Genomic DNA, 27,707 nt, shown 5'->3' on the forward strand with positions numbered 1-27,707 from the left:
TCATAGTTTGTGGGTTTGAGCCCCATATCAGGCTCTGTGCTGACAGCTTGGAGCCTGGAGCCTGCTTTAGATTCTGTGTCTCTGTCCCTCCCCCACTCACTCTCTCTCTCTCTCTCTCTCTCTCAAAAGATAAATAAACACTAAAAAACTTCTTTTAAGAATAATGTCTCCATAAAGGTCTTATAACATCTCATTAAGCAGTTAATTTGAAAAATTACTTAATTTTTATCTCAGAGAAACAAAGTAGGGGTTTATAATTCCAGGGTAAGGAATAAACAAATTCTGGTCCTCAAGATGGATTTCAGCTGGAGTAGGTTGGACCGGGCTTCATGAGAAGATGAAAAGTAATAGATAGCTGTGGGCCTCAATGAGGCATCTTACACTTACAGGCAAAAGGGATTTGGGAAGGAAGAGTAGGCATGGAAAGTGGTCATGATGTAGAAGCTATTAGGTAATAGCAAATATTTGTTCATCCTATAAAAAAAAGCCTGGGTGTTAGATGTTGCCATCACCATTTTATGGAGGAAACAAATTTAAAAACTAAGGCTGAGATGAGGTTAGCAGCATTCAGACACACAGTCAGTAGGAGAATAAAGTAGAATGTGAACTTACAGATGACTGGATCCAAAGACTACACCAGCCTCATTACCCTCGTGCAGTGCGGAGAAAGTCAGTGTTTCTCTTTGATCCTCAGAAGAATCTGAGATTTGTCTCCATTTTATCACTGAGAAAAGAGATGCAGAGAAGTTAAGTTACTTGACTTTGTTCACGTATCCAGAAACTGTGAATGTTCAGGTGGATACTGTTTCTGACCTGAAACTCTCAGTTTTTCACTCTTCTTCAAAACTTCACTATGGATAGAACCTGATGTTCCCTCAGAAAATAGCACCACATCCATGACGATCACTTGCTACTGGGAGAAATTTAGTAAATATGCTGTTAAATAACAGCTCCATGGTTGCCTTGCTTGTTGCATTCTGATTTTATGAGGTGAAAGAAAGGACCTTAACACTTTATCTAAAGCATATATAAAGTGTATAACCACAGGGACAAAACTACTTAGTTGCCACCAACCATTCCCCCTGTGAGAGGATTAAAATCCATTTTAGGGTATCATGAGACATTGGTTATGGTGGGGAGAGGGGTGATTAATGGTTATAATCACTGGTTCAAAGATCTCTGCTTTTGTCTTGAGCTTAAGCCAACACCAAGGTAAGCATGTTCTGCTAAATAATTCAAACACTTGGAGCTTTTCCTGCTGCCTTCTCCATTTGAAAGCAATGTCCCTGACCACTCTTTAGTCCCCATTAGTAGTGCTGAACTGTGACTCATATCCCCGGTAAATATAATGTCTTACTGAGTTATGCTCACCCCCTGAAAGTTGAGTGCTTGCATTTATGAACAGCTGGTGGGCTACAAAGTCAAATCCTTGACTTTCCTCAAACCATATATACTAAGCCGTAGTGCACTAAGGAACAAACATCCAAGGATTCAAGTTCCTACTGGTCTTTCCTCTTAATAAAATAGAGTACGTAGAGCTGTCCACCTGTTCATTTAATAGAAAAATATAAATGTTCACCACAATGAGCATCACTAAAAGTTTATATAGGAAAATTTGTTTTGAGGGTATTAGACGCCAGTTTCAGCTCTGCTGCTGACTTTGAGTGAGTCACGAGTTGTTTGGACATCAGTTTGTGGGATTTCAGTCCAACTGATCTCATTAGAAAGCAAGATGAAACTTGAGATGCAGAGCACTTTGAAAAAAATAATGTTAATATCATCTGTTTATCCATGGTTACATCATAGTTTTCTCAAATCATCTTTATATCATTAATCACTAGATTATTGTATCATACCTGTGGATTAGAATGGGTCATGAGAACACTCTTTCTCAGGAATGGACAATTGACACCAAACACATTAAGAGTAAATTCACTGATGATCTAAACAAGCCAAATGGTGTATTAGACTAATAACACCAAATCTTCTATTGGAAAATTCTTTCTATCTATACTGAATACCAATGGATTATAAGTCAGGAAACCTGGATTTTAGCCTCAGCTCCAACAATACAGTCATATGGCCTGGGTCTTTAACTTGTAAGTCTTAGTTGGCTGAGATTCAGGCCAGACCCAATGCTAAGGATGAAGACAGCAGTAAACAAGAAACTGAAGTCTTTTCCTTTACTGAGCCTAAAGCCTAGAGGGGAAAATAGAAAAATAATTGCAATAAAGTGCAGACAGTTAGTATGTTATGGGAACATGTAGCAGAAGAACCTTATCTAGACAGGACCTCAGGAACACTCTTCCTGAAGAACTGATGTTTAAGCCAGAACCTAAGTGATTATTAGGAATAATCTGGGGAAAATATGAAGGAAGGAGCAGATGAGTGTTTCATAAGGAAAGATGAACCTGTGTCGAGTGCCTGAAGCTGGAGAAAACATGGCTTGGTGAAAATATCATTTCTCCGCACTGGTTTCATCCATCTCAGACACAGAACCAGTCCTAACAAAGGTAGCCACTGTTCTCATAGATCTTCCCACTATCTTATAGAATTTGAATTTACTCTTCCAGCCTAGAAGCTACCGACTGTGGAGTAAATCCTCAGGTTACCCTTGAGAAAAATTACTTTCCCACAAACCATTAGGCTATTCAGTTTGCCTGGGTTTCAGCCTTCATTTCATTATTTGCACCTGAGCTCAGCAGGGGCTCATAGTTCAGTTTTGAATATCTATTCTTTATGACTGACGATACCTTTCCCTAATACTCCTAATATTTCCTTGTATAGCCTCAGATCTTCCAAATTCTGAGGCCTAAAACTACTTCAGCTCCCAGGGCTTAACATTTATCCTCAATCCATCCCCTAAGATGAAGAAAGCTGTGTCTAATGGACTTCTGTTTGTACCCATTCCTTGGATTTGCTGTCCTGGATTTGGAAGAGCTGTTCTCTTAAAAAGTTTTCTCTGTACTCTTTAGCCATGTTGATTATCATACCTTCCCAGTCCAGAAGGATTTCCCGGAATATACTGCAATCAAGCTCTTGTATTACCTAAAACCAGAACAATTGTAGAAAAAGTTACCACCTGAAAAAATCTTGAAACACATGTCTTAATTTTCGTAAAGCAAGACAACCTTTCTCAACTGATGTTTGCACATATGTGTACCTAAATTCACATATGTTAGCACCTATACTTACCCAATAAATCCCAGTGACATTATTAAGACTCACAGTGCAACTTAATGACAAGAATGACATGGAACAATTCCTAGTTGCAATCAAAAATTAATTAGACTAGTATTCCATGCAGTAAATATCTTTGTATAGAATGACATTTAAACTCTGCATGAGGCTTAGAAAAGGTAACCAACCAATCACCTTCTGAAAATTCCATTAGCGGAAAGCAAATAAGATGTTCTGAAATTAATGAATCCATCAGCTGAGGTGAAACCTTTCAAAAACCTATCATGTCAAAGAGCAATTAATTGGATCTTTTTCAGAATTTAGCTCATTGCTGATGAGTGTCTGAAGAATTTTAGTTAAAATATAGTGCAGGGTCTAGTGTCAAGAAGAATGAACTCAGGAGTAGAATTAAGTTCTCATCCTGACTTGGTCACTAATGTGCTGTGTCACAGACTGAATCAGGCTCCTTCTCTGTTCCTGAATTGTTCATTGTAATGTGGAAATAATTAATTAACATCTGTCATGCCTAACATACAGGGTGGTTTTGAGGATTTATTGAAAATATGGGGCGCCTGGGTGGCGCAGTCGGTTAAGCGTCCAACTTCAGCCAGGTCACGATCTCGCGGTCCGTGAGTTCGAGCCCCGCGTCAGGCTCTGGGCTGATGGCTCGGAGCCTGGAGCCTGTTTCAGATTCTGTGTCTCCCTCTCTCTCTGCCCCTCCCCCGTTCATGCTCTGTCTCTCTCTGTCGCAAAAATAAATAAAAAACGTTGAAAAAAAATTAAAAAAAAAAAAAAAAGAAAATACGGGTGGTATTGGGATTTTAGACAAATGTCGACATAAAGGGAAATTGGAATTCTCAGCATTTGGGTGATTTACAGGGTGAGCAGGAACAATATCAGTTCTTTTCTAGAAATAAGGATTGATGGTTTTGTATTTTAAGTAAGTAAAGACAATCTGATAACTCTACTGAACACATTCTTTTTCTTAGTGTCCATTAGGTTAATGTAGCTTAACAAGTAATCACACATGGCTGTTGGTCACAGAATTTCCCTGGTGTATTCAATCTCCTCAATGCCTGATTTTCTGGTCTTCTAAATGTCAGGTCCATCCCAATAGTAAATTGAACATCTTAGGAAAAATATTTCCTGTCTCGTGGTGCAGAAGTTAATGGCCTTACAGCAAAGGCCAGTGCTCTATTTTCTTTTTCTTTTTTATAGAAAAACAACATCTTTTCCCTCCACAAGATGTGTGTAATGGTGATTAAAAGCATAGCTTTGATGTTTGGGTTTTAATCCCCATTCTGTTACTTTTGGGAAACCATAACCAAATTGTTTAACCTCTCCAAAGTTTTGTTTTCTTATGTGAAAAATGAAGGAAAACATAGCTCTTTCATAATGATGATATGAATATGATATAGGATAATTTATGTAGAACTCTTAGCACAATGCCAGACACAAAATTAATGCTGAAAAAAATAGTAGCTATTATTAGATGAGTTCCTGCACAAATTAGTCTGGCAGTTCTCTGATAACAATGAATTTATGAGTAAAGTGCTCTCTTGAATTAATAACATCTGAATACTTTTTTAAAATAAATATTAGTTCATTGTATTTAAGGATATATAGAGAATGAAGAAGGCTGGACAAACATTGCTCTCCTGAAGTTCTCAAGAGAACATTGTTAAAGGTTAAAGAATAGATCAAAATGGTTGCAACTAATAGCTAAGCTATGAAATGATTCAGAGGAGTCACTTCTCTGAAACCTCCATCTGTAGATCATAGTTATGCATTTATGCCATTCCACTGAAAATTATTGGGCATCTATTATGGCACTACCAGACACTGAAGATAAAATTGTTAGCTGCCACTGATTATGTGATAATATGTGCTAGGCACCATGCTTAAAGATATCCAGACATTATTTTAATTCCCACCAAAACCCCATGAGGTGGGTTTGTTTTCCCTGGGAGCCTAAATAGTGAGGCACTATGCCTCACTGATTTCCCTTCCACTAGCCCATTATCTGGAAACGTACATGGGAATGAGTATCTTGAGGCCCAAGGAAAAATCATGAGTAGGAAAGAGAGTACAATAACCTTAAAGCATCCATATTCTCTCAGAAAATTTCAAGCCTAGAAATCCTACTGGGAATCCCAAACTCACATTTTCCCCTACTACATACACCCAAGGTTCCCTACTCTGGTTGAGTCACCTCATTCCAAGTACTTCCTGAGGGCTGGGACTGGTACTTCTTACCATATCCTGAGAGCACTGTCCATGTGAATTTGTCTTACGAGTGTTTCTTTATCTGACATTCCCAGTTGTTTTAGATCAATCCCAGCTTTGAGACATGCCGTTCCTTTTCTGCCTACAACTTAGTTTGGGGTGTCTGGTTATTTACCTCCCTTACCTAGAAGTCCATCTCTATCTAATCCTCTGGTTGGTGTCTCCATATTGCTTCTGCCCTCTTGATCTTTCTTTTGATTACAATGGAATATTATTGATGTTTTCTTTTTCTCTCATAAGCAACTAAGATTGATCTATGAAACATAAAAAGGAGGGAGGATGTGTGAAAAAAGGAAAGTCTTGGATATCATTCATTGTGCTTTGAGTAGAATTTTTTATGAAATTCCTTTCCTCTTTAAACTCAATTCAGACCATGAAACATGAGGCATAAGGAGCAAAAGCTTTCTTTACTCCAGGTTCTTAACTCTAGCTAATCCACAAGATCACCTACCTTGAGGGATTTCAGATTATCTATTTTCCTTCTGCTTTTGATATTTCTTTTCTTTTAGTAAACTGGTCTCTAAAAATAAACCTTCAGAACACTCTCCTCCATAGAATATATTTCTGCATTGACCTGTGGTCCCTATTCTGCTCTTTGTCATAACCCAAATTGCTATCTTTACTGGACTCAAATTAATTCCTAGAACAAAGAAGAATTAGAAACAGCACCATCAAGTTTTACTAATTTTTGAAAGACTTTGTGAAAAAAATGTGTCCTTCTAGTGATCAGATTCTCCCCTGGTAATTTTTCACATATATGCCAGTAGCAATTTTAAGTACTTTAAGCAAAGTGTTCTTTCTTCTGAAGCCTCATAGATTCTGAGCTCACAGAACTTAATAAATTATTGTAATTTGAATACAATTATTTAACTTAAAATACTATGTGATAGTTATTTATATTAATGCAAATATGAACAGACAGCTAAGTGAATGCATGTTTTCATTTTGGAAATAAGTTGTTTCTAATAGCTGATACTAAACAATAGAGTGAAAATTCTCTGTGATGGCTTCATTTCCAGACTGGTTTCATGCTAGTGTACTCCTCACAAAGCTTGCTCAGAAATGGAATAAGATGGAATCTTGTTCTGAGGGAATAATATATGAAGATGGCCTTCCCAAAGATTATCTGATATTTTAATATGGGAACAATAACTCTATTTTCCAGAGGCTCTCTTGCCCCATACTCATGATATTCCAGCGTTCCAGCCAACAATAGAATTGTAGAATGTCCCCCAGAGAGCTCTTTGTCCAACATCCTCATTGGAAAATTGAGAAACACAGATCCAAGGAGGGGAATATAAAGACGTCTACTCAAAATAAGACAATAATGGGAGAAATAAAGTATTCTAAACCATAAAGCATTATGAAATTAAATGCAGTTGTGATAACTATAAAAATTATTATGCATTAATATATTAATTTATTCAGTAAACATTACTGAATGTTTAATGTTCTTAATGCTGGGGAATATAAACTCATGCTTGACCTATAGAGTATGGTAGAAATTGTATAATGGCATTGCTCAACTTAGGTCTAAGAGGACTGACAGCTTCTGCTTTGCCCTCTGGGATCCATAGCCAACAGTGACATAAGTCCTACTATTCTGAAATTTCCATGCTATAAGAAGTCCAAGTCTCACACAAAAAGACCCTGTATTGACACTCTAGTTAACAGCCCTGACTGAGTTCTTGACCAACAGTCAGCATCGATTACCATCCATCTGTGTGATCACATTTGGAGTCTGTTCCATATGATCCTTCATATGACTTCAGCTCCAGCTATTATCCGCATGAGAAAGCCCAAGGGAGAACTGCATAAGTAAACCCAATTAACTCACAGATTCATGAGAAAAAATAGTAAGTTGTTTAAGCCACTAACTTTGGGATAGTTGCTATGCAGTAAGAGGTAATCACAAGAGTATGTAATGAAGAAATAGTTTAAAGATTTTAAACAAGAGAATGATGATAAATTCAGTTTATAATTGAACATGTTGGCTAGCTAGGGCCCTAGGGATCAGACTCTTTAGATGATAGGAAATAAGCATTCTATCTTCTACTAGTCTCTTCTACTAGTGAGACTAGTAGACTAGTAATACATCCAAGTTTAGTTGGAGTTTGAAGGCGCTGGATGGAATTGAGTGAAATTCCTCCTCTCATGTACAAATTATACATGTTACATAGATTCATAAGAGTCTCCTGGGGAAAAAAAAGTACCAGGCCCCTTACACATGATTTTTGGCTTGTGACTGATAAAGTATCAGATTCCAACTCTGATAACAGGCTATTAAGGTAGCGCCCAATGAACCCTGATTCCTAGTATTTATGCTCTTGTGTAATTCCATACCATATTGGAGAGGGGTGACCCACTGTGAACCAATAAGATATTGCAGAAATGACCATGTGCAATGTCTGAAGCTGTTTTAAATGGCATTGAAGTTTTTGCTTTGTTCTTCCTTGGGTCACTCATGCTGGAGGAAGCCAATTACCATGCTGAAAGGATACTCTGAAAGCCTTATGGAAAGATCCATGTGATGAGGAAATGAGCCCTCCTGCCAATGGCCAGCACAAATTTAGCATGTTAGTGGAGTCATCTTGGAAGTGGATATTTCAACCCTAGTGAAGCCTTCAAATGAATGTAGACTGGCCAATATCTTCATGAACCTTTATCTGAAGTTCAACAGTTGTTTTAGATTGATTTCTATGAGCTAACTCCAATAATTTAAAGGCCATTTGAAATTATTTCTAGTCTCCCTACATTACTTAGTTCAATTAAAATTAAGTATTTTATCTTTAATTTCTATTATATATTTTATGTGTAGAAGACAATATATATAACATGTATATGATTAAAAATATTTTTTTAAAGTTCAAGTACATTTAAAATATATAAATATATATACCTACTAATTTAAAATATATATAACTACTAACATATTTTAATCTTCCTGTATCCATATTCTACTAATTTTTTTCTCCCTTGATTTAGATGTAACAGTTTGGAATTACGAATTTACCATTCCCCTACTTAGTATAACTTTATTACGCATATACATATACCTAAATGATATATTATTGTCTTATTTTGTTTTGGGCCTTTAAAAAAATGAAATTATACATTATATAATCTTCTATATTATATTTTGATATTTTTCATCAATATTATATCTTTGATATTAACCTTACTGATGCTTGTAACTGTGATTCCCTCATTTTTACTGCTGTAATGTTTTATTTTTCTTATTTAAACCACAAAATATCCAACTCTGTTAATGGACATTTGGCTTGTTTTTTGTTTTTTTGCCATTGTAAATAAGGATGCTATGAACATTCCTGGATATACCACTTGGCATGCATATTAAAGTTGTAAAATCCTAGGAGTTGAATGATTAAGAATCAGAATATAAGACAATGCCAGTTTTCCCAAGAGCTTCTATGAATTTATACCACCATCTATCAAAAATACAGAGGACTCATTGCTTCAAATCTTCACCAAAATTTTGGGAAATAAAACTTTCTTTTTTGGCAATCTAGCAGGTGTATTATGTTTTATTTTATTTTAATTTGTTTAATTTATTTTTATAATTTAAATTTAAATTTAATTTGAATGTCACTCATTGCTAATGAAGTTGACATAGTGTCATATATGTATTGTTTACTTTGCTTCTTCTTTAGTGAAATCCATGCTCATGTTTTGTCACTTTTCTAATTAATGGATTATTCTTGTTCTTGTTGATTTTTAATGTTATTAACATACTCCAGATATCACTTGTGTCAATTATGTGTCTGAGGCATTCTTTCTCATTCACGTTTATACATTTACTTTAATTTTGTATTTTATTTTAAGGTGGTCATATTTAGCAATATTTAATAATGTGTGCTTTTTGTGTTAAGAAATACATTCCAAACCCAAAGTCAAAAATATTGTTTTTAAATTATCTCCTATATAACTTTACATTTTTGGTTTTTTGTATTTAAGTCATCAATTCTCTTGATTTTTTTTTCTTGGAATGGGGGGTTGTCGTTTTATTTTCGTGTTTTAAGAGATAGATTCTAATTACTTTGGTTCATATGGATAACCAATTAACTGAAATCATTTAGCCCATCCTCTGTTACTGATCAGCAATGATCTGTTTATATTTACAGTTTCCATTAATCATAATTATATTTTTAGGCCCTCTCTTCTATTCCTGGTCAAATTTGCTATTCCCACATAATACTTTATAGTAAAAAGTCCTCATGTATGGTCAAACAAATTTAATTTTTTTATGTTTATTTATTTTTGGGGGGGGCAGGGAGAAAGAGAGACACAGAATTGGAGCTCAAACTCACTCATGTATCGTCAAACAAAATTACTAATCTCATTGTTTTTATTCAGAAATTTGTTGACTATGTTTATATTAGTTTATCAAATTACCAAGAATATCCTGTTAGTATTATAATTGCACCTCCATTAATCAATACAGATAGACAAAGCATCTTTAGGGTATTGATTGTTTCTCTTTATAAACATGATAGATTTCTCCATATATTTAGGTCTTCTTCACTGCTTTTTATTGGATATATTTCTTGGTAGGATATCTTTCTTAAAAATACCTTTTCTAACTCTGTTACTGGAATACAATTCAATCGGAAATTATATGTTGATTTCTTTCTTGCTTGATAAATTCTCTCATTGATTCTAACAGTTTGGAGATTCTTTGGGGTTTTCTATGGAGAAAATATATCATGTACACAAATAATAATTCCCCTTGTTCTCCTGCATGTTTAAATATTCCTTATCCTTTCCAAGTGTACTTTTTTGATGTTTATTTATTTCAAGAGGGAGAGAGAGAGCATACAGAGGGGAGGGGCAGATCAAGAGGGAGAGAGAGAATCCTATGCAGGCTCTGTGCTGTCAGTGCACAGCCCAGTGCAGGGCTCCAGTCCATGAGATCATGACCTGAGCTGAAACAGAGAGTTGTATGTTCAGCCCTTCAACTGACTCTGAGCCACCCAGGCACCCATCAGGGTACTTTTTATAACATGGTATTGTTGAATATAATCAGGGAATATAGAATGTTTTTTCTCCTGATTTTTAAGGAAATGGTTCCATTGTCTTATTTTTGAATCCCTGTAGGTTTCTTTATCATCTTAAGGAATTACTATCTATCCCTTCTTTGTTAAGAATTTTTATACCAGGGGCACCTGGGTGGGTCAGCCAGTTAAGTTTGTGACTTCAGCTCAGGTCATGATCTTTCAGTTCATGGGTTCCAGCCCCATGTCGGGCTCTGTGCTGACAGCTCAGAACCTAGAGCCTGCTTCGGATCCTGTGTCTCCTTCTCTCTCTGCACCTCCCTGCTCACACTCTGTCTCTGTCTGTCAAAAAAAAAAAAAAAAAGAACCAAATAAAAACATTTAAAAAAACGAATTTTTATACCAAAGAGAATAATACCATGAACCTCTGTATCTACCACCAAGCAATGATACCTTCACCTCATGGGCTCTCATTTCACCTATATTTCAATTACACTGGATTATTGTGCATCTTTTAAAGTTTATTTATTTGTTTTGAGAGAAACAGAGAGAGAGCAAGCAGGGGAGGGTCAGAGAGAGGGAGAGAGAATCCCAAAAAGGCTCTGTGCTGTCAGTGCAGAGCTTGATGCAGGGCTTGAACTCACAAATCAGGAGATCATGACCTGAGCTGAAATCAAGAGATGCTTAATGGACTGAGTTACCCAGAAACCCGTCACACTGCATTATTTTTAAGTAAATTTTGAACAACTTATTTCGTCTGTTAAGTATTTTATGTATCTCTAAATGATGAGAACACTTAAATAATATAATTATAATTCCATAATCACACCTAAAAGCAATATAATCACATAACATTTTCAATGTTCACTTTTAGTCAGATGTCTAATAATTATTTTTCCCATTCGATTTGTTCAAATTAGGATTTAAACATAGTTCATACATTATATTTGATTGGAACATCTCTTAAAACTTAAGTGTGTTATATTGCATTATTTTCTTAAATTCCATGTTTAAGAATATGGAATCATTTGTCCTGTAGAGTTTCTAGACTAGAGATTGTATCCCTGTGTTGTAACGTGAAATCTGGGTCCAGATTTTCTAGAAATTGATAGCTTAATGTTAATCAGAAGTTCTCAAATTGTTCTGATCTTAGGATACTTTTACATTCTAAAAATTATTGGATTCCAAAGAGTTTTTATTCATATGATTTACTATTTATAATACTACGTATTAAAACAGATATTTTAAAAATATTTACTAACTTGTTTTTATCATATTTGAAAAAATATCAACAATATGCCCATATGCATATAACTAAAGTTTTTCTGCTAGTCCGTTTTTCAAGACTTGTGTTCCATGAAAACGTGGAGTAAAACTCCATGTTACAAATGCTTTTCTTCAAGACAACCATTATAGTTTAGCACGCAGATTCCCATTTAGTCACACAAAATAGTAAGAGCAATGTATTCAAGGTTTGCAATTACTAAAATTAAATGTATTTACTGTTCTATCAAATTCCTCAAGGATAGTTTTAAGTGAATGTCTTTTTTGTTTCTTGTAAATGCCTGGAAATGAAGGATACAGGTTGATGCCATTGCCTTGATTAATGCCATGTCACCAGAACTTTTAACCACCATTGCCTTTGCTCCATCAATGCAAATGTCAGCACAGTAAAAAAGGCAAATACCATTTTAGTATTGTTATGAAAATTACAACTTCACAGTCCCTCTGAAAGGGTCTTGAAGACACCCGTGGGTCTGGAACTCACAATGGAAATGCTACTTTGATGTATCAGATTACCTACAGAGTACCTACCTTCTGAGTACAGAACTAAACTGAGGAACTATTTCTCAGTCTTCCTACACAGAGACAGCTAGATGGCAAGTCTACCTGCTGTTCCTTATGAACCCGGCTTTCCTTCTGACTTAGACACTATCGCTCCACGCTTCCTTCACACCTTGCCATAATATTGAGGAAGCAGCTCTGAACTTGTTCCTGTTCGTGTTCTTGGTTTCAATTCTTTCTTTTCCCTCAACTTTCTTTTCCCAATACTTGGCACTCACCAGCACTTCCAATTCCTATACCCACCGATTTATACTTACTAGTTTTTTTTTGTTTGTTTGTTTTTTTACTGGACAAAGTTTTTACTCTTACTGGCCAAATTAAAAAAATTCATATATATGCTTACAGGAATGAATTTTTGACTGATTAATCAAATACACTCTGGACATTTTCCTTAACTATCCAATGCTACTATATTTTCTAAGCTATGTACATCAGAATTTCTGCCGTAGGGCTGCCTCCCCTGCCTTAAGTTTTTCAGAACAAAGTATTTGGCAAAGAACAGGGAAAGTTCAAACTTCACCTGTTCTTGGGGAAAGTGCTGGCGTGTTAACAGGAAAGAGGCAACATCTGTGGCAATTCCCAGGCTTTACTGGGAAGACACTTCTCCCCATGGCGGGAATCTCCTGGAATACAGGCCAAGCCCTTCCCCATGACCCTTGTTCTGGTTCCACATTCCGGTTATTCATTTGAGTGCCCCTCCTTCTAATTTTCTTATAAAAGCACAGTCTTCTATGACAAGACAAACCACTGCAAATCCCTGCAAGACAGGTGAGTGGAAGCTGACAGAAGATGAGACCATGGCAAGGGCTATACTGTACATATTTGGGGGAAGATACAGGAGGATCTCTGTCAGATACAGGAGCTCTGAGACTCAGCACAGGCAGGCTTGGGAGGTCTCATGGGGTAGGAGCATGTACAGATTTTCTAGTTCTTTCCAGAGCTATACAAGGGGATGGATGTCACTAAGATGAACTTATTCCTAGGAGACTAACAAAGGAAAGACAAGGATCTCTATATGTCCTCTCTCTGATCACACTTCTCTTAGTGAAATCTGATTGCTTCCTCAGGTCACAGACATGATGCGGCCTCACACGGACCTCCCCAGTATGTCCTGGATGCTGTTCTCCTGCCTGATGCTCCTGTCTCAGGTCCAAGGTGAGATTTCTCTGCCTCTAACACTGGGTCCTTGCGAATGCTCAGGGCCAAGAGGAGAAGGAAGACTCTCGTGGTACTGGTGACATATATCCCCACACCATGAAATGGCCTGTAACTCGTCCATCACCACACCATCCTTCAGGGTAACCAGGGGTGGCAGGCATCACAGTGGTCCACTAGCACCGCAAGGAGGTCCTTTGCTTCTTGTCAGTGCACTCTCATTTATGTTGGTCGGCGAAAGAGGAAAGTGTGAAGGGACAGAAATTAAATAAGGGGAAGGAAAATGAGGACCCAGGGCAAGAATATGTATCCTAGAGCGGGGAAGGGTTGGACTGTAAATGGGAAAGATGAAAGGAAAGGAGAGGTTTCCTCATTTCGTGGGGCTGGTTCAAGAACAAGAAATCCTGAAAGTGTTGGCAGTGGTGAGAGGCAGTCAGGACTTTGGCATCACTTCCCAAAGCACTGACCCCATAGATGTTCCTCTAGGTCACCTCCCACCCTGATCCCCAGTCTCCTATTCACCTCTTCTCTCTCTTTTGTGTCCTTCCATCCTAGGTGAAGACTCGCCCAAGGAAGTGCCCACTCCACGGATCAGGTGTCCCAAAGGCTCCAAGGCCTATGCCTCCCACTGCTATGCCTTGTTTATGACACCAAAATCCTGGATGAACGCAGATGTGAGTACTTGGATTTGCAGGTCGGGGTTTTAAGGGAAAGTACACTGGAGACCTGGTGGGTGGGGGGGTCCATTTCCCAGAGTTCCTTGGGGGTGACGGTGAGTATCCTCATCTTTTGCGTGTATACCTCTTCTCCCCTACCCCTGCACTGCCCGTCTCCCAGTGATGTCTCAGGCCTCCCCTGAGTCTCTCCCTTCCCCACACAGATGGCCTGCCAGAAGAGACCCTCGGGACACCTCGTGTCTGTGCTCAGTGGGGCTGAGGCATCCTTTGTGGCCTCCCTAGTACAGAACAGTGCGAACACTTACTCAAACATCTGGATGGGGCTCCATGATCCCACAGAGGTATGAATACATCTTCTCTCTATAACCTCTCAAGCTGCTATTGCCACCCGAGCCCACTCCCTGTCCCCTGTGTCTGCCCAGTAAATGCCCTAGAGAGCCTTGGAGCTCAGAGATACAGGAGGATATTAGGGGAAAAGGGAGGACCTTGTGGCCAGCTGAACAGCTGAGTTCTGTGGAAGTCTCTTGCCTCTGCTGAAGTTAATCTGCTTCTTAATTTGCACGTGAGGCCATGTAATTCAGTTCTCTGAGCTTCACAGAGTCTACACATATTGTGCAGAGTGATTCCTAAATGAAGAGAGGATCCATTTTTGCTCTATGGAACAGACACTGTCTTTGAGGTTCAGAAGCTAATCACATATGCATCACTCGTTGCTGTTCAGTCAGTGACAGGTTACTCTGAATGGGTCTATTGGTCTTTGTGTTTATGGGCTTCAGGATTTGTCAATAAGAGCAAGGAGTTAGGAGGAGTCTCCCAGAGGAGAGCTTTGGCTCGCAGGCAGCATCTAGAGGAGCAGACCAAATTCCATGATGCTGGGGAGGGGTTCCTGCAAGGAGCCCTTTAATGGCCATTCAACCTCACTAGACTCCATCCTCTCTAGGGCTATGAGCCCAATGCAGGTGGATGGGAGTGGAGTAGCACGGATGTGCTGAATTACCTTGCCTGGGAGAGACACCCCTCCACTAACCCAAACCCCGGCTACTGTGGGAGTCTGTCAGCAAGCACAGGTAAGTAACAGAGGAGCTCCTTTCTGCCAGACCTCTCCATCCTCTTTTTCCCTATTTCTCAGTGTGACCGTCAGAGAATCCCCTTGAGCAAGAAAATGTAGGGTTGGTTTATCTTCTCCCACCCCTTCTCATCTCTCCTTTCTTTGAGTCCCATTCCCCCGGAGTAGGACACTGCTGAGGATGAGGGAGAGGCTGTGAATCCTACGCCAGAATCTGGGCTGCCTGTACCTTGGGTTCATGAGCTCCACCAGCCACATCTACCTGAGCTCCTCTGTCTCTCTAGGATATCTGAAATGGAGAGATTATAACTGCGGTGCGATGCTACCTTATATCTGCAAGTTCAAGGACTAGGTCTGGTGGGACGTCAGGAGCCTGAGTTTTGTGTGCAGCTCATCATGGACATATGACCAAGTGTGAAAACCTACCCTGGAAAGGAATAGTCTCCCCCTACGCTCTAACCTGACCCTTCCTTCTGATCATTTCTCCTCCCTATTCATTTAACTTTATGTTCTTTTTGTGTATTACATGGCCTGAGATTGCAGAGAGCAATAATAAATACTTCATTCCATGTTGTGTGTTTTTGTGCTCCTATCTCATAGCAAGAATATTAAGAACAATGGGTATGGGAGGAGTTCTAGGTCTTGCCTCTGTCCAATGTTATTTATTCCCCCAGGGAAAATGCTTAAATGTACATCCCCACCAGTGTGTTTATGATCAGTATATAGTCCCTGTTCATGTACCTTTGTGTTGTTTATAGAAAAAGACATTACTCACCTACACATTCTATTACACATTCCTCCTATTTGTAATACTAACAGCCTTAGTGGTATCTGAAGATCTTAGAAGAGCACATCTGTAATCATTTGCTATCATTGATATTTTTTTTCTTTAATTTACAATCTTCCTTGGACCCTGACTTTTATAAAATACATTGAAAAATGAATGGGTTTATGATTATAGTGCTTACAGGTAGAGCATTAGAAGTTGTCACTCTCTTCCTTAAAACAGTTCTATTCTTAAACTAACCACCAGAAAAATGTTTGAAATTGCGATAATTTGTGGTGACCAATTGGGATTCATCTCCTGGGACTGGACTTAATTGCCTTCCATACAAAATCAGATTAAAAAAATTTTTTTTAACCTTTTTATTTATTTTTGAGGGACAGAGAGAGATAGAACACGAGTAGAGGACAGAGAGGCAGAGAGGGAGACACAGAATCTGAAGCAGTCTCTAGGCTCTGAGCTGTCAGCACAGAGCCCGAAGCAGGGCTCAAACCCACGAGCTGTGAGATCATAACCTCAGCCAACGTTGGACACTTAACTGACTGAGCCACCCAGGTGGTCCTGATTTTTTTTTTTTTTTAATGTTTATTTACTTTGAGGGAGAGAGAGACAGCATGCGAGCAGGGGAGGGGCAGAGAGAGAGGGAGACACAGAATCCCAAGCAGGCTCCAGGCTTCGAGATCTGAGCTGTCAGCACAGAGCCCAGTGCAAGGCTTGAACTCATGAACCACCAGATCATGACGTGAGCCTAAGTCGGAAGCTGACTGAGCCACGTAGGCACCCCCAAGATCAGATTTTTTTTTCAGAATTTAAAAATAATGGCTTTTGTCAAGTCAGTCAATATTGTCTACTACACCTAGAGCCATGCTTGAGTTCCTAAAATACTAATCACGGAGGCTTTGTTGCTAAATTCATAGTCTGTATTCATAACCATTTATATCCTGAATAATCATAAATTTATTTCTTCTAGTGAACTCTTATGAACTTTTGTATCTAGAAGTCTAGAACAAAGGTAGGCAGGCAGTTTTTATCTCTTCTCTCTCTATCTCTTCTCTCCCACTGAACCTTCCATAATATAATGCCCTCTGGGTAGTTCCAATGCAGTTGATAAAAAATGCTTCTCTCTCCTAATAATAACAACAACAATGATAATAATAATAAATAGTAATAAATAATCTCTTATTTTCTTTCACTAAAAATTACTCCTACACCAGGGAAGAAGGTGTGGGTTCTCCAATTTGTGTTGGAGTCCTGGATGCCTAACATGTATGCAAAAAACTTTTTGTTATATCCAATATCTGAATTCCCCATAATTTCTTCTTTCAGAGTCCAACTGGGTTGCTGACAGCTTGTAAGTGCCTTGCCTGAGACACACATAGGCTTCTGTTAGGCTGACTCAGTGTAGACTATTTGGATATAAGCTGCTGACATGCATTCTAACTCACTCAAGCAAAGGGGGAGGTTTTGGGAAGTATGTGGATTTATCTCAGTGCACCAAGATTAGGGAAGATAGCTGAAGGACTAGGAAAGGGAAAAATAAAGTTAGGAAATGAGGTTAATTTCTTCTTCCTTTTCTCTATTTTATTTCACTGGGTGCGATTTCTTTTAGCCAATCAGTTTCCTTGCCCTTAGGATAACTCAAGGTACCAAACTTTTCACTCCAGGGATTCAAAACTTTAAGTACATTTTCAGTAAACAAATTTGTTTTCAGGAGAATATCTGATTATTCCAGCTAAGACTGGGTATTCACCTCAGTCTAGTCAGCTGAGGGAAAGAATTTGAGTCATGTAGTGTTACTATGGGAGCCTAACTCACCTCTTAAGTAGGATCTGTGGATGTGACCCAGTTTTTAGTGAAGGGGGGCAGGAAGGCACTCCAACAGAAGTTTGCTGCAATAAACATGACTTAATTGTCTCATTGTTTTGTTCTGACCTTGGCCTGTTTTCTGATTGAATCTTATTCTTTGGGTACTCACACATTGCCACAGGTACCATACCTGCCTCTGTTCTTGGACTGTCTTCCAGACTTTCAGTAGTTGTCAGCTGGCTATTGTGCTTACTGCTTTCATTGTATTTACCCAATTCCTGTTTGTTTTGAGGACTGTGAATAACCTGTCATGATGTGGATTTCTGCCAGTCATTGTAAGCCAATGAATTGGACAAAACCTTCCCATTTGGATCAGCACATCACCACAGGCTCCTGGGCCTCTTGATGGTGTTTCTGTCATGGACTTTACTCTCATCTAGAGTTCAAGAGGCAAAACAATTTGATAGAAATAGCACCTACAAAGAACATCTGGATAAGAGTTAGGTGAACTGAGGCACCCTGTTTCCTAATATATCTGAATGTAACTTGGCGATTCATCCCTTTAGTTTTTTTTGTAATTTATTTTTTAATTTTTTTTAATGTTTGTTTATTTTTGAGACAGAGACAGACCATGAATGGAGGAGGGTCAGAGAGAGAGGGAGACAGGGAGACACAGAATCTGAAGCAGGCTCCAGGCTCTGAGCTATCAGCACAGAGCCCGACGCGGGGCTCGAACTCACAGACTGTGAGATCAGGACCTGAGCCGAACTCGGAAGCTCAACCGACTGAGCCACCCAGGCACCCCTCATCCCTTGAGTTTTAACAGAGTTCTTCCCTTTCCACCTCCAAACCTCCTACCACCAAACCACCTTTGTCCATTCTTCTTAAGTAGTTTTTCAAGTGCACCTCCAGGGTACCATAGCACATCAACCATGTAGATCTCTGCAATTTATGTGTATATTTAAAACATGGATTTATTTATAGATTTCTCCCACATGTCTAAAACAGAATTCTCTAAAATTGCTTTCCTTGCAATACTCATTTCGTGAGCTACTCATGGACAACAATTTTGTTGTGTGTATACATTTTGGAAATACTCCTTAGGAAGTTCTAAAGTATACAGAGTTAAGTAGGTTTCTTTACTGCATGGCTTTTCCAAGTATTTCTATGCAAATGTATGAAAATAAAGTCATAGGGTTGTCAGCTCATCAGGCATTTATTTGGTCACACGTTTCTGTGTGCCTGTTTGTGTATCTATATTTGGGAGAAATACCTATTAATAGATCATAAGTTGAATTCAGTTTTAATAATAGTCAAAAGTACTGTTTTTTCAAAGCAGGGATTGCAACTTACAGTCATTCGAAGTCATTAAATCAATTTAGTGGGTAATACAAATATATTTTCTTAAAAGAGAGGAGAGTAAAATAGAAAATTCTGCAGGATATTGCGCAAAAATGTTTAATACTGTTTGAAATTTTGATTCGTTACATATATGTGTGTGTGTGTGTGTGTGTGTGTGTGTGTGTGTATGTGTGTGTGTGTGAAAAGCATTGGAATATAAAATATACTTCATACTGTAAATAGCAGTCAACATTTTGAATGCTAGTCTGAAGCATAGGCTTTTAGCTAACCATAGGAGAATTAAATGAAGTACCACTAGGGGGAGAGGTGGCCTAGCAGAGAGTGTAGTACTGGGAAGATAATAAATAAGAATGATCTGGCTGCTTCCCCAGAGAGGGTTAGAAAAAAGACATTAGGGAAAGGGGGGAAAACAGGTTTATTCCTACATCCTCTAAGATGAAATGTCTGCTACACATCCCTGGGAACAGAAGAAACAAATCTTGCAAGTGAAAATGGACAGAATATAAATAGCGGAAGATTCAGGATTGGGTAGTTCATTGTGTCCCTAATTAATAGAAAGCCAGGAATATATATACAGAATGCTGGACACAGAAGTAAGACAGAGAGAGCTGGGACTCAAGGGCTCCTTATACCATCAGAAACTGTGAGTCATTTGTGGTTTTGTCTTCTCTTGGCTACTCAGAGTGAGAATGCTTCCCGTGTGTTGAAGAATGTCCCCTTGATATGGTTCATGGTGAGAGCAGAGTCACAGCTCCCATTATAGAGGCAAACGTGGCAGATATCTAAAGGTGGTAGATAGTTCTCTGGAGGTTAGGGGGTATGTTCAAAGCATGACAATAGGATACCTTAGCCAGGTAGTAGTGCAAAAAGAAACAATTAGAGATTATTCACAAAGGCTATGGAGCTTGGGGTTCTGCAGAAACAGCAGTGAGGGTTCAATGGTTATGACTCACATGGAGTTTCATCATCAAATTTTTCTAACTGTATGGTCTTGCCTGTAGTTTTAGCTATTAGACTTTCCTGGTTCCTTCTTGTTGTACAAACCTGGGGCTCCAGGCTCCCAATGAATCTCTTTTTTCTTTTAAGTTTATTTATTTATTTTGAGAGAGAAAGAGAGCGTGCACCAGCAAGGGAGGGACAGAGAGAGAGGGAGAAAGAGAGAATCCCAAGCAGATGGTGCAGAGCCCAATGTGGGGCTTGAATTCATGAACCATGAGCCAAAGTCAAGTTTCAGAAGCTTAACTGACTGAGCCACCCGATGAATCTTTGATCTAATGAAAAACCTTTATATTTTATTTGTTTTGATCTTTATAGTTCATCAAGGTGTATTTGAGATGCAGTAAATTGCAGTATATATTCAAAATATAATTGATGTTTTGACATACATATACACCCATTAAATCATCAAAATCCAATAATAACCATACTCGTCACCACTAAAGACCTCCTCTGCCAAGCCCACCTCTTACCTTCAGCTTCTCCAATCCCTCAAACCAAGGCAACCACTGATCTGTTTTCTGACACTATAGATAAGTTAAATTTGCATTTCCTAGAATCTTATATTAATGGAATGATACATTATATACTTTTCTCTCTGGTTTCTTATATTCAGCATAATCATTTTGAAATTCACTTATATTATTGCATGTATCCATACTTCATTTACTTTCATTGTTGAGTGATATTCTATTGTTGAGTGATATTCTATTGTGTGGATATGACATAATTTGTCTATTCTGTTGGTGAACATTTAAGTGATTTTCAGTTTTTATCTATTATAAATAAAACTACTGTGAACGTTAGTATACAGGTTTATGTACAGATAAATCCTTTCCACTTATCTTGGGTAAATATCTAGGAGTGGAATAGCTGCACTGAATACTAGGCATATATTTAAGTTTTTAAGAACAGCCACACATTTTCTAAATTGATTTTATCATTTACATCAACACCAGTGGTGCATAAGATTTCCAGTTGTTTTACATTCTCAGTATGGTCAGCCTTTCTAATTTTAGTCATTTAGATAGGTATAAAGTGATATCTCATTGTGATTTTAATCTGCCTTTCTCTAATAATGAAGTTGAGAAATTTTTCGTGTGCTAAATTCCAGTCTTATGGTACAGCGAAGTGTCTTGATTGTAGTGATGATTACAAAAAGAAACACATGTGATAAAAAAGTGTGTGATACAGCTACACACACACACACACACACACACTAAGTATATGTATAAATGGTAAAATTTGAATAAGTTATCTAGATTGTGCTGTCAGTTTCCTGGTATCAATACTCCAGTTATGCAAGATTTAACACTGGAAGAGGCTGGTAAAGGGTTCTGGAACCACTTGTATGCTTCTTTGCACATTCTTATGAATCTGTAATTATTTCAGACTACAAACATTTTTCAAATTAACCCTTTCTTTTTTTTAATTTTATTTTTGATGTTTATGTTTTGAGACAGAGAGAGAGAGAGAGCAAGCGAGAGCGGGGGAGGAGCAGAGAGAGAAGGAAACACAGAATCCGAAGCAGGCTCCAGGCTCTGAGCTATCAGCCTTTTGTCTCCCCAAGCTCCTTCATATTTAATTCCTCACCTTACCTAATTTTTTTAAGTGTTGCCTGTGTAACCATGTTCTATTTCATATCTCCATTTTACTCTTAATGTGTTAGAGATTCACTGTTGCCGAACTGTGCTGTGTTCTGAACTCTCCTGATACCACCAAAGTATTCAGTGAGCCAGCATTTGTATAATTATTTTTCTATCCCTCATGTAACCAGACTTACCTCTGTGGTACTGTTAATCACTTTTTCCTTCCTGAAGACCTCTAACTTCCTTGACTTTTTTAACACCACACTTTTCTGGATCTTCACATCTGTAAGTCTCCAACTCCTATATAAACACTTGAACTCTATCTAATCCTTAAATGTGTGTATGTTCATTTAGATGCCAAAATACAGATACAAAATATTAAACACAACATAAGTTTATTTGCCTCTCATATCAGATTTTGGATCCCAGCTTTTTCATCTTCTTGCTGAGGCGTCTAATTGAATTGTTCTTGTCTGCTTAACTGAAGCAGAGACACAGCTCTGTCTACATTTCAGCTAGTGGGAGGGAGAAGAGTGGCATCCTGAGCCAGCCAACTTACCTCTAAGTTAGAAATGACCCAGCAGTTGTGCACATCACCTCTCCTCTCCTCCTCTCCCAGAGCCTAAACTCAGTCAGTCAGCCATGGAGCTACAGATGCTGGAAAATGTGGTCTCTGGCATGATGGGCATGAAAACAGCTATAATTTTATTACCATGGGACAGTGGGAGAATGGATTTGGAAAGACCTCTAGCAGTCTTTTATTGGTAGTATTCCTCAGGATTTCATCCATAGTGAACTTATTCTTTTATTTTGTACATTTTTCAAAAGGTAATTTTATCTATTTTCTTGATTTTCACTCACTTTATTTTAGTCCCAATTGTGGATCTCCTTTGCATCACCTTCACTAGCCTTTGAAATCAACTATCTACTCACCTGCTTGACTTCTGTAGGTAATCACTTTTCTATCCCATTTAGAATGGTGGTTTTCAAATGTAGCCAATTTGCAACTCTGAGGACATTTGGCAGTCTCTAGGGTTTCTTCATTGCCACAACAGTGGTGGTGGTGGGGGGAGGTATTCCTCCTGGCATCTAGTGGGTTAAAGTCAGGATGTTGCTAAACATACTGCAATGCACAGTGTTGCCCTCTACAACAAAGACTTAGATGCCCCAAAATGTCAAATTGCTGCTGTTTAGAAACATTGCCCTAAAATATTGCCAGTTACCTAGTACATGTCAATAGATTTTGAGAGAATAAATGAAAGAATAATTCAGTAGAACATGTAGAAAATGTAAACTCAGTAGTCTTTATGACATAAATAGTAAACATGAGGATATCATATGTTCTCACTCATAATCAACTACTCAGTAATGCTTACAACTTATTGAGCTTTGTGTATCTCATCCCATTTAAAATGAACAAAAAGTCTGTCGGGTATTAAAACATTGCACAGATGAGCAAAACAAGGCTCAGGGAGCTTGAGTAATTTGCCTATAATCAAAAAGCTATGCCTCAAACCCAGGATTTCTGTGGCCATGAAAGCACCCCACAGCCTCTAGGATTCATCTTCCTTCCACTATACACTCAGTCCTTTAACCTTGAATGCTTGAACAGTTAGGAGATGGATTGGACCTCTTCTTCTTTCTCTACTGGTGGTCACCCCAGGCAAGGATAAACTCTTGTGTCAGCATTTATGTTCCTCCCCTTGACAAAGTTGTAGTATCACTTTAGCCTAAAATTTTCAGAAGAGGGAAAACTAAGAAAACCCTTACTTATAACTCTGACCTTAGTAATGTTTTGAGCTGGCTGAAAAATTTCTGAAGACCCTGGTGACCCCACCCTAGCTCAATCTCATTTGGAAATCCTAAGTGCTTGCTCTTCTCACCTCTGAGATTCTCCAGTCCTCAATTCAGTGAAAGGGAAGCATCTATAAAGTACTTTTTTTGGCATGTAAAACCTTGTCATCTATCTTTTCCTTACTCAAATCCATACTGTGTTCCTCAGAAGTGTTAGAAAAGTTTTTCCTTTTAAAGAAAAATAGGAAAATATTTTCTATGAGAGATGGTTAAGGAACAATATGGCATAAATAGAGAAAAATAATAATCTTTCCAGGGATATATGCATCCTGAGAGAAGGGAAAGAACAGAAATGCCTTTATAAAGTTCTCTTCTTCTGTCTTCTGAATGCCCTCAATTATTCACTCAAGAGGCTGAATGGAAGAAAAGGAAGGATTCTGTAGGAAGACATGCTGAGGTATTAGAGAAGAAGTCATAGTACAGACAAAGGGATTTTTGTTCATTAGCAATTTTAATTATGTCAAGTGATAATTATCAGAAAAGGACAGTAGAAATTGTAGGGGGGCATCCCATTACATTAAAATTGACATGCATGAAATTATCCTATATTCTTTTAAGCTAATCCTGTGTTTCCTTTTTATCTTGTTACCATATTGTCTTTATAATTCTCAGCTAACTAAAGTCAAGTCAACAAACTACAGAGCCCCTATAATATCTAGTATACTAGAAATTATGTCAAAAATACCCTAGAATGCTAGTGTTGGAAGGGACTGTAATACTGACTGTTTAACACTTTTACTTCATTCCTCAGAGTTCTGCCCTGAAGGGGAGTAGCAGGCAAGGGAGCAGTTACCCATAAAGATAGTTAATGTTAGGTGTTTTCAGGTAATGATGAGATGAAGAAATCAGTTGAAGTTACTGACTTATGATTCTTATTTTTTTAACTTGATCAATAGTCAGAAAACTGATATTTTCAAATGGTTGACATCTACTGAGATGTCCTCCAATGATCCCTGCTTCCTGGTATTGACACCCTGTGTTTAATCCCTTCTCCTGCAGGTGGGATGGCCCTGGTGACCTGCCATTTACCAACAGAATATAACAAAGATGATGGGATAGAGTTCCATGATCAGGTAACAAATAACTGTGACTTCTCTCTTACTTGCATTCTTTCTCTCTTGCGCTCTCAGTCAACCACTCTGATGAGGAAAGCTGCCATGTTGTGAGTTGCCTACATGGAGATAAACTTGGAACCTACATGGCAAGGAACTGAAGGAAGCCTACAGCTAGCAACGAGCAAGGAACTGTGGTCTCACTCCAGCAGCCCATGAGAAAATGAATCCTTCCAATAATCATGTGAGTGTGAAATCTAATCTTTTTCCTGCCAAGCCTTCCATTGAGTTTGCAACCCTTGATGTTGCCTAGTGAGAAACTCACTAATTTCATAGCTTGTAGGTCAGCAATCTGGATCTGACTCACAGAAACTATGAAATAATAAGTGTTTGCTTTTAGGTTACTATGTTTGGGATAATGTATTATATCACAGGGGATAAGTAATACAGTCAATTTCCTAGCATAATATAAAGGCAAACATGAATACAACTTTAAGGCATGTGGTTATTTTTTTAAAAGAAGGACCAACTTGGGTATATTCTTTATGCAAATTAAAACAGCTCGCCATTGTTGAACTTGAATTCAAATATTTTAAACTAGAACTGAATTGGGGTACTTGAATGACTCAGTCAGTTAATAGTCCAACTTTGGTTCAGGTCATCATCACATGGTTTGTGGATTCAGGCCTCGTGTCAGGCTCTGTGCTGACAGCTCAGCTTGGAGCCTGGGATCTGCTTCAGATTCTGTGTCTCCCTCTCTCTCTCTCTCTCTCTCTCTCTCTCTCTCTCTGCTGCTCCCCGACTTGCGCTCAAATGGAATGTATGTTGTAGTGGTTATATTTTCTGGACATTTTTTTTTTGGAGATGTGTGTCTGTTATGGATGGTTGGTTTGATTATCCTATGTGCATTTATTATTCTTGTCCATATGTAAAGGAGTGAGGATGGGAGGGTGTTTTGTTCAACAAGTTTGTCCAAGAATGTCATAAGCTGATCTTCACTTTAAGTTAGAAGTGACCAAAGACTAGCTTGATCTTGGCTAAGCACAGCCAAAATCAAGGAATGGATGTTTCATGTCTGAGTAAGTTAATAATGAATAATGCTGGGATATGTCATGATTTTCTATGTTATTGTATTGTGAATCTCCTTAAGGTAGAGATGGGGCAGCTATTGTCAACTGTCCCAGGTAAGAGTGGACCTAATAAAGGAAATAAGTAGTAGCAGACCTTAGCCTTAAAGGAGAAGAATTTCCTTCCCCTTCCTAGGTCTCTTACTACACGACCTTAAGTTTGAGCAAGAAGGGCATGCTCTAGGCCTTGGTATTCTAAATATGGTCTTCAGTAATACCCTGGAGCTTGGTAGAAATGTAGAACCTTATGCCCCACCTCCAACCAATTGAATCATAATGTGCATTTAAACAAGATTCCCAAGTGACTTAAATGCACATTAAAATTTTAGAAGTACTGTTCTAAAGTACATTTGAGTTAGATAAACTGGCCCCTAGCTCAGGGCATCAGACTGCAGACCAGGCAAGGAAGTATCCTCTGGGGATGAGCTATGATCCAGGCTTGTAGGATACAACCTTTAGTTGTTAACTTTCCTCATCTGCTAATAAAGTCTTTTAAAAAACATAGCCTGGTCCCAGCTATAACTGAGGACACTGAAAGAAATTTCTCTGCTTATGATTGCCATTAAGCCACACAGTAGATACCAGTAACAACTTGAAAGAAGCTGGTCCAGATTTGCTAGAGAGGGCCCCCGGAAGAATAAACAGAAAATGTAAGTGATGCAGATGGAAATCGTTGACTGAAGAGGCAAGCAATGCCAGTAGGGTTCTGTGGAACATGCAGGCATCCCCTGAGAATTCCCAGAATGACACAAAGTGGGGACATTATAAAACTTGGGTTCCACAGAGTCAAGTAGGGTGAGAGCTTCGGTATTAGTGAACTAGGCATTGCTACCTCATCTGATGGTCACATATTGATTGGTGAGATCCTGTCAGTCTGAGGGCACAGACAGATAGCCCCTACTTCAGAAACTTTTCATTTCAGCACCAGGTTCTATTCTTGCTAGTTACACCCTTAGTGTGCTCCCTGTCCCTGTGTGGATTTGGCTGTCAGATTTTTTAAGTCTTTGCTACCCACTCCCTTGCAGCCTCTTCCACTGCCTTTCTAATTGGAATTTAACAGGGCTTGTCCCTAGTTCCGGATATGCATTGGATTCTTTTGTTTCAGAGCCGTTTCTGGCCTATTTTCCTACTCCATTCCCATTACAGAGCTCACAGCAGAATCTGCATCTACCTTTCCTCTGTATCTCCTCACAATGCCTATTTGCAGGATAGTGAGGGGCAGGGTGGTAGAGGGAGGGCTAGGGTATGTGCAGGAAGGTTCTGGGCATGGCATATGGTGCTAAGTTACTGATCATAAGCAAAACTCACTCAGAAGACATAAGATTTCACTAAAGAACATAATAGCTTACCATTAAAACAACAAGAAGTGACAAAGCATATGCTTGTGACTTACAAAAACTGCTAATTAAACAAAATATGCGCATGCTGGCAGCTTACTAAATGTGGTATGTCACCACTTAGATTCCTGGCACCCTCAACACCTCTCCACCCCCATCTGCCAACGTAATCTGAGCTTTGCAGACCATACATTCCATCTGTTCTTCCATCTCAGCAATGCCAGATCTCTCTTGAGAAAAACTCAGGAATGCTCACCAACAAAGACATGTGGGAGATCTCATCAGAAGATCCTAGCCACTCTCTGGATCTTGGTATGAAGTGAGAACAGCTGGTATCCAAATCTTGCTAGCTTCAAGCTGACAGCTCTCGACACCATTGGACTCCAAATAAGCTGTCCTCTGACAGGAAACAAGCAGTAATTGGAAGTGTTTCAAATTTGACACAGTCTATTTATTCTCTCCCAGATCTAAATGCATCCACATCCAACTGCCAAGTTTCTAAGATGTATGCAAACCTACAGATTCTCTCAGGTAGAAAACTAGTTCCCTACTGAACAAAAGCTATTGGGTACTTTGCTT

General features: G+C 38.6%; 1 protein-coding gene and 1 long non-coding RNA gene across 2 annotated transcripts; one reads left to right on the top strand and one right to left on the bottom strand.

The window, feature by feature from the left end:
* Window positions 1-613: 613 nt before the first annotated feature.
* Window positions 614-27,707, bottom strand: LOC109263556 (uncharacterized). Its single transcript, XR_002078272.2, has 3 exons — window positions 27,385-27,707; window positions 2,994-3,048; window positions 614-724 (listed from the first exon to the last, which is right to left on the bottom strand). It is a non-coding gene; the product is annotated as an uncharacterized LOC109263556 (long non-coding RNA).
* Window positions 13,098-15,790, top strand: LOC109263553 (lithostathine-like). The gene is made up of 6 exons (XM_053890876.1): window positions 13,098-13,226; window positions 13,391-13,478; window positions 14,034-14,152; window positions 14,359-14,496; window positions 15,096-15,222; window positions 15,506-15,790. The coding sequence occupies exons 1-6, from the start codon at window positions 13,113-13,115 to the stop codon at window positions 15,571-15,573; spliced, it is 654 nt and encodes a 217-aa protein (XP_053746851.1). The 5' UTR covers window positions 13,098-13,112; the 3' UTR covers window positions 15,574-15,790.

The sequence above is a fragment of the Panthera pardus genome, unplaced genomic scaffold (assembly GCF_024362965.1).
Source record: "Panthera pardus isolate Hobbes unplaced genomic scaffold, ASM2436296v1 HiC_scaffold_25, whole genome shotgun sequence".
Classification (NCBI taxonomy): Eukaryota; Metazoa; Chordata; class Mammalia; order Carnivora; family Felidae; genus Panthera; species Panthera pardus.

What these genes read in the sequence shown, in the direction of transcription:
- LOC109263553 (XM_053890876.1), top strand. Translation starts at nt 13,113, where the DNA reads ATGAGACCATGGCAAGGGCTATACTGTACATATTTGGGGGAAGATACA. An exon ending in GCTCCTGTCTCAGGTCCAAG is followed by an intron (nt 13,479 to 14,033) that starts GTGAGATTTCTC and finishes CTTCCATCCTAG; the next exon opens with GTGAAGACTCGCCCAAGGAA. An exon ending in AATCCTGGATGAACGCAGAT is followed by an intron (nt 14,153 to 14,358) that starts GTGAGTACTTGG and finishes TTCCCCACACAG; the next exon opens with ATGGCCTGCCAGAAGAGACC.